The sequence below is a fragment of the Schistocerca nitens genome, chromosome 8 (genome assembly GCF_023898315.1).
Source record: "Schistocerca nitens isolate TAMUIC-IGC-003100 chromosome 8, iqSchNite1.1, whole genome shotgun sequence".
Lineage (NCBI taxonomy): Eukaryota > Metazoa > Arthropoda > Insecta > Orthoptera > Acrididae > Schistocerca > Schistocerca nitens.
The window spans coordinates 624,582,058-624,596,761 of record NC_064621.1 but is presented as its reverse complement, the minus strand read 5'-3'; the positions used below and the strand labels follow the sequence as shown (position 1 = coordinate 624,596,761).

Below are 14,704 nucleotides of genomic sequence, written 5' to 3'. Positions count from 1 at the left end.
CACACACATATCCATCCACACATATACAGACACAAGCAGACATGAAAAAAGGATGTATATACTCTTGCACACACACCCATATCCAACCACACATACACAGACATATATATATGTATATATATGGTGACTTAGTGGCAAACGAATCTGCTCCAGTCCGGAATCCCTGAACCATTACACCAACAATCTGAAAACAGCTTTCACATCCCGCAACTACCCTCCTGACCTGGTACAGAAGCAAATAACCAGAGTGACTTCCTCATCTCCTCAAACCCAGAACCTCCCACAGAAGAACCCCAAAAGTGCCCCACTTGTGACACAGGCAGACAGTGTTTGTTGGTAATGAGGATCACCCTGTGGCTAAACGTGCCTTGGTGCACGGCCAACACATCTTGGCACAGTGTTACACCGTCCGGGTTATCTGGATACTTCCCACCAACACCAACCTATCCGAACTCCGGAGATGGGAACTTGCTCTTCAATATATCCTCTCTTCCCGTTACCCACCAGGCCTCAATCTCCGCTAATTTCAAGTTGCCGCCACTCATACCTGTCATTCAACAACATCTTGGCCTCTGCACTTCCTCCTCGACTTACATCTCTGCCCAAACTCTTTGTCTTTAAATATGTCTGCTTGTGTCTGTATATGTGTGGATGGATATGTGTGTGTGTGCGAGTGTATACCCGTCCTTTTTACCCCCTAAGGTAAGTCTTTCCGCTCCCGGCATTGGAATGACTCCTTACCCTCTCCCTTAAAACCCACATCCTTTCGTCTTTCCCTCTCCTTCCCTCTTTCCTGATGAGGCAACAGTTTGTTGCGAAGGCTTGAATTTTGTGTGTATGTTTGAGTTCGTTTGTGTGTCTGTCGACCTGCCAGCACTTTCATTTGGTAAGTCACACATCTTTATATATATATATATATATATATATATATATATATATATATATATATATATATATATATATATATATATATATATACTCCTGGAAATGGAAAAAAGAACACATTGACACCGGTGTGTCAGACCCACCATACTTGCTCCGGACACTGCGAGAGGGCTGTACAAGCAATGATCACACGCACGGCACTGCGGACACACCAGGAACCGCGGTGTTGGCCGTCGAATGGCGCTAGCTGCGCAGCATTTGTGCACCGCCGCCGTCAGTGTCAGCCAGTTTGCCGTGGCATACGGAGCTCCATCGCAGTCTTTAACACTGGTAGCATGCCGCGACAGCGTGGACGTGAACCGTATGTGCAGTTGACGGACTTTGAGCGAGGGCGTATAGTGGGCATGCGGGAGGCCGGGTGGACGTACCGCCGAATTGCTCAACACGTGGGGCGTGAGGTCTCCACAGTACATCGATGTTGTCGCCAGTGGTCGGCGGAAGGTGCACGTGCCCGTCGACCTGGGACCGGACCGCAGCGACGCACGGATGCACGCCAAGACCGTAGGATCCTACGCAGTGCCGTAGGGGACCGCACCGCCACTTCCCAGCAAATTAGGGACACTGTTGCTCCTGGGGTATCGGCGAGGACCATTCGCAACCGTCTCCATGAAGCTGGGCTACGGTCCCGCACACCGTTAGGCCGTCTTCCGCTCACACCCCAACATCATGCAGCCCGCCTCCAGTGGTGTCGCGACAGGCGTGAATGGAGGGACGAATGGAGACGTGTCGTCTTCAGCGATGAGAGTCGCTTCTGCCTTGGTGCCAATGATGGTCGTATGCGTGTTTGGCGCCGTGCAGGTGAGCGCCACAATCAGGACTGCATACGACCGAGGCACACAGGGCCAACACCCGGCATCATGGTGTGGGGAGCGATCTCCTACACTGGCCGTACACCACTGGTGATCGTCGAGGGGACACTGAATAGTGCACGGTACATCCAAACCGTCATCGAACCCATCGTTCTACCATTCCTAGACCGGCAAGGGAACTTGCTGTTCCAACAGGACAGTGCACGTCCGCATGTATCCCGTGCCACCCAACGTGCTCTAGAAGTTGTAAGTCAACTACCCTGGCCAGCAAGATCTCCGGATCTGTCCCCCATTGAGCATGTTTGGGACTGGATGAAGCGTCGTCTCACGCGGTCTGCACGTCCAGCACGAACGCTGGTCCAACTGAGGCGCCAGGTGGAAATGGCATGGCAAGCCGTTCCACAGGACTACATCCAGCATCTCTACGATCGTCTCCATGGGAGAATAGCAGCCTGCATTGCTGCGAAAGGTGGATATACACTGTACTAGTGCCGACATTGTGCATGCTCTGTTGCCTGTGTCTATGTGCCTGTGGTTCTGTCAGTGTGATCATGTGATGTATCTGACACCAGGAATGTGTCAATAAAGTTTCCCCTTCCTGGGACAATGAATTCACGGTGTTCTTATTTCAATTTCCAGGAGTGTATATATATATATAAACACTAAGAAGAATCGCTTCTGGGCTTTTGGCAAGATCAATGTGTAGTCTTCTTTATTAATAAATTTATTTATTCTATTGAGGTAAAATACATCTACCCTAATGAAACAAATAACCTAAAAAGGGATTATTCTGCAACAAGGTCCTAGTAATACTAGGTCCCTTGTTGCTGCAGAAAACAGGATTACATAATATCTATTTTAAGAACAAATGCTAACGCTGTACGGGAAGTGCTTATCAGCAAGGTTGCGCAACCGGAAGTGAGTTTTCCAGCAACAAACAGACAAGTAAAATAAATACCACTGTTTTGGTACTTAGTATTTTTCTCCTGGGAAAAATATATCTAAAAACAAAGATTATGTGACTTAAAGCGCTGGCGGGTCGATAGACACACAAACACACACACAGAATTCTAGCTTTTGCAACAAACTGTTGCCTCATCAGGAAAGAGGGGAAGGAGAGGGAAAGACGAAAGGATGTGGGTTTTAAGGGAGGGGGTAAGGAATCATTCCAATCCCGGGAGCGGAAAGATGATGATGTGGCTTACCAAGCGAAAGTGCTGGCAGGTCGATAGACACAGAAACAAACAAAAACATACACACAAAATTCAAGCTTTCGCAACAAACTGTTGCCTTATCAGGAAAGAGGGAAGGAGAGGGAAAGACGAAAGGATGTTCGTTTTAAGGGAGAGGGTAAGGAGTCATTCCAATCCCGGGAGCGGAAAGACTTACCTTAGGGGGAAAAAAGGACGGGTATACACTCGCAAATGATATAAAATCAAAATGAATAACGGTTTGCAGTAGTATGTTAGTACATTGCATTCATGAAGAAACTCACTGAATGATACACCATTTTGAATCCCAAAATGTAGCTGCTGGTATGTTCTCTACTGGTACATGGGTTCTGACAACAGAGCCCAGCTCTCTTCTTCTCCTCCCCTCCATGTTCACCCTTTTGTTCTGACATATATTGTGATGGACCTATGCAATGACACTGGTTGCAATTAACGCTAAAATCTCCTCTCTTGTACATTCACAGTGAGTCAAAAGTTTCTGACACACATCCAAAACAAACATTTCTTTTTGTCTTACTGGGTTGTATGGACCAACCCTTCTGACACCTTGCAGTATATGATGTGTTTCTTGAGACTAGTGGGAATACCATCAACTCTTAAGCTCACCTCAGAGGAGGCTTCAACAACAGTTCAGTGTGTCATATTCCACAAGGTTACAAATGGTGACTTTGTTGTCTTCAGTGGCATTTGACTGCATAAAGATTTGTATACTACATTCTCAATAGCATCGCAACCACTTCAGGAGTTTCTTGGCCATTAGTTCCTTCATAGGGTATGAGCACCAACTGTGTTTCTCATTTGACGCTTCCCACCAAGAAAAAATTAATAGTAATGCATTTTGTATCAGAATGACATTCTACCTGTGGGGTAAAAACTATTGAAAACTCTCTCTCAGATTGTAGAGCTCTACCTGTAGAGTTCTGTATAGTGATGTACTCACTTAAAAATGAAACATAAACCTTAATAAGTTTAAGGAAGACCTTCCACACAGAGATTGGCAGCAGATATACAAATCAGGTGATATTAATGAGAATTGGGGCCATTTCTATGAAATATTTAACCACAGTCTTAATCAGGTATGCTGAAAGCTAAAAAATCAAGGAAACCAGATTATACAAAGAACCTTATAATTCCAGAAGTCCTCAAATTAAAGGAATATATGGAAAAACTAAATGTGCTGCTCAGTACTTCTTAAAAAACTACAAAAGTGGCAGACTTACAGGGAAGCCCTCAAAATCTAAAATCACACTATTACGCTGAGCAGATAAGTAAATCCAGTAATGCTGACAAAACAGCCTGAAATGCAATAAATGAAAAATGTGAAAATCGGCAGTTTCTAGTTTGCAGTATTGTAGCTCTACGAGAAAAAGGAGTATTGGTATATGAGCCAAAGACAGTATGTGGGGCCTTCATATAACATTTTAGTAAAGCTTGCAGAGAAGATACATATGACTCAACACTACAGGATAAACTCTGTTTGAATGAGTTATTCATTTTCTATAATTAGTGTAACAGAGTGTGAGGTAATGAAAATAAGTTCAAAACTAAAAGTAAAAACGTCTGCCGGCCGGAGTGGCCGTGCGGGTCTAGGCGCTACAGTCTGGAGCCGAGCGATCGCTACAGTCGCAGGTTCGAATCCTGTCTCAGGCATGGATGTGTGTGATGTCCTTAGGTTAGTTAGGTTTATTTAGTTCTAAGTTCTAGGCAACTGATGACCTCAGAAGTTAAGTCGCATAGTGCTCAGAGCCATTTGAACCATTTTAAAAACGTCTAGTGGCTTGGATGATATATCATCTACATTACTTAGGAATGCAGAAAGGAATTGATAAAAGTACTAAAACATTTAATAACCAGTTCAACAGGCTGAGAGACCTTTCCTAGCCTTTTAAAAATTTGCAAGATTGAACCACTGTATAAAAAGTGAGGAACCGCTGACATAAATAATTACATGCCATTTTCATTGACTTCAACACTTGGCAAGTTACTTGAAAGTGTAATTCTGGATCAAATGGAATCTTTCGTCTGTGAATACAACTTACTAAATAACTTGCAGCACATGTTCAGAAAGAGGTGATTCACAATAACAGCAGTAACAACTATTTTTTGATGAACTGGTAAACAGACTGTATAAAAGACACAGAATGGTTTTGTCTTTTCTAGATTTGTTTAAGGCATTTGATTCTGTGAATCATGCAGTATTTTTGTCCGAATTAGAAAGTCACATTATAAGAAGGGTGGCACTGAATTTGTCAAGTTAAAATCTCTGAGGTAGAAGACAGTGTGCTACATTGCGCTTTAATAATGAAGGCAATATGCTAATAGTAAAATCATCATAAGAGACCATCAGCTGTGGATTCCCACAGGGATGTATTGTTGGGCTATTTTTGTTACTTGTATATAGGCTATTAATGGTGTAACACAGTCACATAACTCAGAACTATAATGGAAATGGAAATGGAGATGGCGTGTGGCTAGGGCCTCCCTTCGGGTAGACCATTCGCCTGGTGCAAGTTTTTCGAGTTGACACCACTTTGGCGACTTGTGTGTTGATGGATATGAAATGATAATGACAAGGACAACACAATACCCAATCCCTGAGCGGAGAAAATCTCCGACCCAGCTGGGAATCGAACCCAGGCTGTTAGGTATGACATTCCATTGTGCTGTCCACTCAGCTATCAGGGGTGGACAGTGAACTATATGACAATACATCAATTATTAGCTGGGACTGGGTTGAACAGCTAGCATTGTAAAATAATAAAGGAAACTTTGATATGATCAAAGAACGTGTAATAATGAGGAAACTTACAGTGAATAATGACAAGACTATTGTGATGGAGTTATTGTTGAATTATAATCAAGCTCAAGTGGAAATAAACATCGGATCACAGTGTAAAGCTGGAACATCTGTGAAACATAAATTATTAGTCATTCTAATTGATGAATTTCTTATGTAGAGAGTTTACATCAGCTGCATCTGTAGAAAGATCAGCTGCATTGTTGCAACATTTACTTTCAAAAGTCTCACTGATATAGTAAGTACTCCTATTCTTTAACAAATATACTATGGATTAATCAACCTGCATTTGCAACATGTGGGATTTAAATTTGGGATGGGTTGCGTATAGTCCACATGGGTGGGATATTCAGGCTTCAGAAGAGAGCAGTTAGAATAGTGGCTAATATGATCAAATGCCTTTCTATAGGGGCTACTTCAGTTGACTGACTGTACCCATTGAATGTCCTTAAAGGCAATTACATTTATAATAAAGAACAAAGAAGTAACTGTAATGAATAGAGACATCCATAAACAGATTACATGAACTAGATGTGATTGTCATAGAATACTGAATAATAAAAAGAGCTTCAAATCACAGTCCACTTGCAGCTGGAAGACAGTTCTATAACAGGTTGCCAAAGAATATAAGGAAACTCTGTGGAAATCTTTTAAGGGCAAGTTGAAACATTTTTAGTTAAAAGATGTTTATACTTACTCAGATTTTTGACCCAGTTATTTATATTTAATTTATGACATGATATCAGTGTTGTAAATGTACAAAAAAATGATGCCCATCACTGTAAAGTTATCATGAACAAAATAAAGATAATAATTTAGTAATAATAATAATAATAATAATAATAATAAAACATCATAATAATTGTTGTTGTTACAACTGATGGGGGATCAGTTGTTACACAGTGGTGGTCCTTCCACATGCCACCACCCCTTTCTTCTAGCAACCCAATCTGTTATAAGCACATTCCATATGAATAGCATGGATTCTCGTTAAAATTTGAGTGAGTGTCACATGTGTGACCACACTGATGACTGGTATACTGTGCACCCCAATGATGAAAGGTTATTTGTAAGGACATTTTAATGTAGCAAGTTAAGCATACTTAATGGTACTGTATTAATAAAGCTTTAATATTATCATCATGTGATACATACTTACTCAATATATTGAGCATCTCATCATGGGAGAATGACCACTGCAATACTGAAATAATTACTAAAACTAATGAACTCGTACAGACTTAGATAAGAGCAAATGATGGATTTCTTTCTTCTCCATTTGGTCACACCTGTTTTTCCACCACACTTATTCTTGTCATAAAATTAATTAATTAATTCTTTCTTTAAATATGACAAGCAGCTGTTTTAATGATTTGTGGCCATTGGGATGTCATACCTGTAACATCCCTACATCAGCAGGGTGAACACCTGAAGTTTCCACAAATGATGTGCACCTTTTGTCAAATCTCCAAAATAAAACTATAAAGCTTAGTTTTATTATGGTGTATGGTGCTCCTCATGCCTTGATGGATAAGTGAATGAAAGTCTGTTAATTGTTTTCAGTACGCCCTAAATAGATGGTGGGACGGTAAATTGAAAGCTATCATTAAACCTTTCTCCTCATGTTTATAATTGTTTATTTTTACCAAAATTATGACAGTTTCTTTTCTCTAAGTTCTTCAGTTTCTTGAAATATCCTGAGTGAACCAGAATTCATGCATATGGATGCCACAGCACAATTCCGTACATACCAACAGTAAAAAAATGTCTGTAATAAAATTTCTTCCCTTGGATATTTTCAGTAGAAAATGAATGTCTTAGACAGTTTGGCAATACTGCCATCATTCATATGATAAATATTTTCATTCAGTACTGTGTAGCTGAACTGCCAAGTTAGAATAGTGGCAGAGTTTTGTATTCGAATACTCTAGTTCCAAGAGTTCTTTCTGCATCTAAATTTAATTTTCTTTTATTTTCTGTGGTGATATGCCATCTGGTTTCATAATTGTTGTACAGTGCACAGCAAATCTTACACAAAAGATGTGCAATTCTTTAGTAATAATAATAATAATAATAATAATAATACAGAAATGAGAGCACAATCTTTTTTATTATTCAGCTATTGAAGACATATTTTACCTTTAAACATTCACTCTGTTTTGTTCCATGCACAACACTCCTTCATGATTTCCAGTCCTTTGTCAACATTGCTTCCGTTTTCTCCAGTTTTACCTGCAACCATGCAAATTACATAGCCACATTGTCTAAGTATATGCTGATAACTGTAACAGTTAATTTATTTTTAAATGATCATTACTCTTCATGACTATTTCTGACATGATCAGCCAGTAAACACTGTGTTCGAAATTAAGAGAAACTCTAGTGGTAAGATATGTATATAAGTGTATACTACAGCTTTATTGGACAGAACTTAATAACAAAAATAAAAATAATACACCAAGACCTGATGTGATAAAGTTAACACAGTGAAGCTGATGTTTAAACCAATTTTCTCATTAACATAAGATATTCCCATTGAACCTGATGTAAAAATGTGCCTGCCATGACTGTAGCTAGCTTTCTCCTGTGATAGTGTGCAAGGTACTTATTTGTGTCTTGTTTCATAGATATACTAAGTATAACAAAGATTCTGGATGTACTTCCAGGTCTCTAAGTGTTGCTCACTGTTTTCAGTACACTCTAAATAAATGGCAGGACAGTGAATCGAAATCCATCATTAAATCTGTCTTCTCATGTTTATATTTGTCTCTTTTTAAACTGGTTTTACTGACCCTGCTTTCCCCTGAATCAGACTCAGATACTCAAGTATTCTAACACAAAACTCTAATGAGCAGCACAGGTGCAAGATACTGAAAATTCATGTTATTACAATGTTGCCATGTTGCCTTTCCTTAATGTTGATTTTCCACTGAAAATATAATCAATTACCTATACTTCCTAAAGGAAGATTTGAGTACCATCATGCAGGCACTTTCGTTGGTGACTCAGGAGTCCAATGCGAGAACCCACTTGGCACCCTCAGATAGGGCAAGTGTATATCAAGCCGATAGAGGGCTTCATTCTAACTGCTTGTCTACATGCTCATTGCATGTCATCCGAGGCACAGTAACATAGCAAGAATATGCAAGTGGTGAAATATTGTTACAGAAGTTTTTGCACTTTTAGTATGTGAAGAGTCTTGCTGCGGTGTCTGTGTGCATGTATTTCGGTTCATCTTATATGTCCTTTCTTTCTACACTGCACTCCATGATGAGCAAAAGTAACCAGCTAGAAGCTTAAAGAGTTGTGTGAAAGGTGCTTTATTGTAGTAAAAAGCTACATCAGTTAGGAATCAGTCATTGTTGATATTAGCACACAAGTATGCTGGAGGTGCAGCATAAGATGGTAATTGTAGGAGTCTCTTAGAGGGCAATGTGAATCATTATTTAGAGTAGTAGTTACTGAGTGATAGCTCGCTGAAAGCGTTTTAGCATTATCTGAATAGAAGGCTGCTGCAGTATCTTGTCTCTGGTAAAATTATAGTTGTTTTAGATATTCAAAACAGATAACAGTTACTTCATCTTTTGTTTCATGCCTTTCATAAATGAAGAAAGACTGTAGTGCAAAATTAGCTTGTCGGCAGTGGCAAAGAAAAATCTGTTTACAGTAATGAGCCATCTAAATTCAGTTGGATGGCAGTTGGTACTAAGCTGTTTGCATCTTGTTTTAAGGCAAGGCACGATAATGCTTTTCCCTTGTTTTAGCCAAGCTTTCACTATGTCATACAATATTTTATTTGCAGCAGTATTGCTAGTTTACAAGGCTTAAGAGATACATGAATTAAATAATAATGCAGCTTGAGTCCACCTTACAAATAATAAAATTATTATTCGTTTTCTTTCATTTCATTTTCGTTAGGTAGTATGTAAAGTGGGTAGCCCTCTTTGAACATGTAAAAGAGAGATAATTTTCGTGATTTTTTCAGGTAAAATCTTTTGAAGATTTCACAAAACAGCTTCGTATCCTGATAGAGAATTCACTTCTGATCAAAATCATGCATCTCATTCTCAAATTGTGTTTACTGACAATTTTAAAAATATTATTTTGAGAAAAACTTGTTTAAAATGTTGGGTTACTTTTTTTTTGTGGTTAAGTTAAACATACCTCCAGTCACTGATCTGTGGACCGTACAGCAATCTTTCCTGATCCAAAAGGAAGTTGTCCTCGATCTTCTCTGTAGCCATGGTGGGCCTCTTTGGCAGCTTCTGTCATCCACTGCTCTGTTCGCTCAGTGCGCTTTTCGTTCACTTTCATGCAGAAGTTGTAAGAACTTGGTCCGATCTCAAGTTAAAGTATGCTCATAATTTCCATAATGCCTGTTAGGCCATCATTGAAATTACATGGCAATTATTTTTTTCTTCCCTGTCAATGGTTTTCAGAGACACTTTTCACAAATGGCCTTGTAACTTGATAACGGAGTTTCTGCTGAACTTCGGATTAAAACTACAGTAAAGTGAACATTCCAGAGAAAATTATTAGCAAACAAACTGATTTTTTGGAATTTTCAAAGAGGACTACCCCCCACCCCCCACCCTTGATTGGAATTATTGTTACTGAAGTTACAATTACTCATTATGTATTTGTAATCTGGTGGTCTTTACCATTTAATACTTGATGATTTCCATGCTGTTTTATGTATTGTGAAGTAGTATCACATAGATATTAATCTACACTACTGTGTAAAGGACAGTTAGCTGTTGGAAATATATTTTCTGCTAATATCAGATTAAGTGTACACGTTTCGGCCCAGTAAATGGTAATATTGTATTTACAGTTATAATGATCACATTGCTGATGTTAGTTTAAACTTCTGTAAAATGTTCCATGTGTTTCACCACATATCTCAACTGATAGGCTAGTTAGATATTTAAAAATGTAAGTTTATATACTTGTGAATGAACTGTTGAGAAAGAAGTGTTGTTTCATGTGTGGAACCAATCATCAGATGTGCAGTAAAAATATGTCTTTATTATTGTCAGAGATTTAACTCTTGCTATAGCTCAGTAGCATCCTTTTACAATGACTGCATCAACCATGACAGCCAAATGCACACACACACACACACACACACACACACACACACACACACACACACACATTTAACTTAGTTTCTCCAGCATAGAAAGACTTTAACTGGATAAAAATGATGTACCCACTTACTCTCTGTCTTCTGTTAATTTAACTTCGAAAGAATCTCAGAGTGGTGCTAATACTCTGAAATAAGTTGGACAAATGTTTTACAAGCAAACTCCTTTGAAAATGAGTAACACTTCTTTAGCCTTCTTGCAATTGATCTCAATGTGGCATCTACCTCCATCACATCACCTGTGGATTGATGTGACTACTCCACCTTAATTTTCTCCAATTGGATACCCCAAGGTATTTGATGCCTGTTACTGATTCAAATACATGCTTTATAATGGCATAGTCAAGCGACATTGGGCCATTGGGATATTTTTGCAGATTACATTAAAGTTGTTCCATTAAGTTTCGGGTGTGCAGCCACAAGAAATCTCCTTCTTCTTCTAATATTTCGGGTGTATAACGTTCAACCATCTTCAGAGTGAGCCGCAAGACTTATACAGTCTTGCGGCTCACTCTGACGATGACTGAACGTTATACAGCCGAAATATTAGAAGAAGAAGGAGATTTCTTGCGACTGTACACCCGAAACTTAATGGAACAGTCCTTGCACTGCCAAAACCTGAAGATTTACATTAAAGTTGATTATGATGAATGTCGTCTACTTGTCTTTTCATGAAATGTATGTGACTGCAGGTCTTCTTATATGACACAATATTTTTTAGACAATGCAAACATTTCATATATAACCATTTCATCTGGAAATAGTTTCAAAATACTGCCAACTTTACTTACCTGGACACTTTCATATGTATCATGAAAGCAGTGGCTCTGTCACACTTCCCTGAAGCACACCAAATGCTGCTTTCACTTCTGTAAATGTGTTGCCACTGAGAGGTTGTATTGAGTTCATAATAAGTTTTAAATCAAGGTAATATGAGGCCATCTTTGAAATTACTGAGAAAATTCCAATTGTTTCTTTTTTAATGGTATATGGCTTAATTATTGAAGATGAATGAAACGGCAGTGAATTGTGCAGCATTGCTTACGTTATGGTGCAAATGCTTCATTTTATCTACTCAACTAACATTAAGTATGGTAAGAAGACATAGTGTACTTGAATTCAAATAATAGTTCAACTTTCCTGACTCTGTTATATTTAATGAGCATGCCAGTTACATGCTTGTTTTCATTATAATTTGCATACCTAGTGTAAAGCCTACGTTTAATAGTAAAAAAAAAAAAAAAAAAAAAAAAAAAGTATTGCTTGCTCATTTGAAGCAATTGCTATAGATCTTTTGAATAGATATATAAAATATTGTCTGTATAGTGGCTATTCTTGTCACACACTTTTATTTTATTACAGAGTGGAGACTCTGCAGAAGACAGTAGTTCACTTCAGCTAAACACAACAGAGCATATGCAAAATGCAGAACACAGTGATGTAAATGCAATAACAGAAGATGAGAGGTCTACACCAATTGTCAATGATGATAGCTGGACTGATGTCAACTTAAATGAAGAGGGTCCTGAGATAGCATTGTCATCTGATTCAATGCATAACAGCTTGCATGATGGACATGATAACAGTCGTGGTGAAAAGCCTCGTGCAGAAATATCTGTTGTACGTGTTCCGGATGGTATGTGCCCTACTCCTGCACAGATGAGGCCAGATGAACTGCCCATAAAACCTATGGTTGAACACTTGGCTGTGCCTACGCCATCTCGAGAGGCTTCACTCACACAGAAGCTAGAAATGGCTCTGGGCTCTGTCTGTCCATTACTGCGGGAAATAATGGTTGACTTTGCTCCTTTCCTCTCTAAAACCCTGGTTGGATCACATGGGCAGGAACTTCTAATGGAAGGCAAAGGTAAGTAGTCATTGTAATCAAATATTTTTGTAATGATAAGTGAAAATGTCACCAAATAATAGAACAAGCTCAGATTGAGTAAGATAACATACCATTAAGTAAAAAATGCTTTTATGATTCCCAATTAATTGAGTTCTGTTTTGGTAAACCTGTACCCATCGTTATGGAAGGAATCCAAAACAAAACCTTAGGAATTTTGATATTATCTCTTTCTCAGTTGTTACATTTCAAGTGAAGGAAAAATCATTTTTGTTCCTCTTTTTCATAGTCTTCTTACTACCTAATGTACCTAAGTAATTAAGAACTCTGGAAGCCTTTCAAAATATTGTTACACCAGATAACATGAACATTTATGATAATTTTTTATTGGAATTGCAGCAGTTTACAAGGAAGTACCTCTTTTCCATGCTGCACATGATTTTTTAAATTTTATTTATCCATCTAGGCACATTTCACCTTTTTAACAAGGCATCTTCAGTGGGTGCCATGGAACATTATGAGGGTGTGCTTAAATTAATTCCTTCAAATTTTTTAATGTGAAAACTCTTAAAGGTTTGTAAATAATACATACATTATTAACATTCTGCGTATTTATTCATAATGTCTACATATTTATTTCTCAACATAGTGATCCTGGTGACTACCACATTTCTCCCAATGAGAAATTAGTTTGTTGATATGGCCACTGTAGACTCTTTGACTTTTTTGATGGAGCCACCACCATACCTCAGCTTGCAATGCTTCATCACTATCAAAGTGAAGCCCTTGAAGGTGTTCTTTAAGTTTTAGAACCACCTGGAAACCAGGTGGGGATAAGTCAGGACTGTGTGGAGGATAATTGATGAGAGTGAACCCAACGTGTCCGATTGTTGCAAATGTTGCAGCGCTCGTGTGTGGTCTGGCATTATCATGCTGGAAGAGAGAGAGCCCTGCATGTGGACGAATGCATCAGATTCGAAATTCAGTTAAAGTTCACTGTTTCTCATGCATTGACATGGTTAACATTGCATGCCACCATGTTACACGCTACAGTTCAGAGCCTTGTAGTGGAAGAGGGCTGCAAATACTTAGACCTGAAGAATAAAGATGCAGAATGTTAATAACATTTGTTTTGGTTTAAAAGCTTTAAGAGTTTTCACATAGAAAAATTAGAGGCATTACATTTCAAACATGCCCTCATATATGATTTTTTTGTTGTTGCATATTGGCAATAGATTTAAAACAGATCATGGAAAATTTTTATATAGTAAAATGAAAAAAAGAAAGAAATGAACATATTCCATATTTGACCGGGAGGCCCCATCAGAGGAAGTTCGGCTGCCAAGTGCAAGTCTTATTTCAGTCAACGCCACAATGGGCGTGATGAGGATGAAATGATGATAAGGAGAACACAATTCCCAGTTCCCAAGCGGAGAAAATCTCCAACCCTCCCGCGAATCAAACCCGGGCCCGCTTGCATGTGAGGCGAGCATGTTACCACCCAGCTAAGCAGGCGGACATAATAAAATGGAAAGGTGCTTACAGTAAAGTGTCTAATTTATTATTAACACTTTCAACACTGCCCTCTTTACACTCGGCACTTGGCTGTGGACTGGCATTTTTAATGGATGTTTGAAATTAGAGTGCAAATAACAGAAAAATGATAGGAATATGGTTCTTGCATAATTTAAAAGGAAAAAAGTAAGAGCTTTACATGAATGTGAGTTTATTTTACAATATGAAATACAAAAGGGTGTTATAATTAAAAAAAGAAAACACAAAAATGCCGTGGATAAAAAAGTTTTACATGATCTCTCTCTTGAGTAATGCCATTATTACTGTATCTAAATTTAAAACAACATATCACTGGACTGTCTAACTGCAGTTACCTGTAAACTAGAGTATTTTAATAGTTCAGATGTAGTTAGC

The 14,704-nt window shown here is 38.7% G+C and overlaps 1 protein-coding gene across 1 annotated transcript in view; it reads left to right on the top strand.

Moving 5' to 3' along the window:
- The window catches only part of LOC126198569 (neurobeachin), a 1,606,419-nt gene that overhangs the window by 756,325 nt on the left and 835,390 nt on the right, over positions 1–14,704 (top strand). Inside the window, exon 29 of the mRNA XM_049935000.1 lies at positions 12,292–12,796. Coding sequence (XP_049790957.1) covers positions 12,292–12,796 — 505 coding nt within the window. The remainder of the gene's footprint in view (positions 1–12,291; positions 12,797–14,704) is intronic.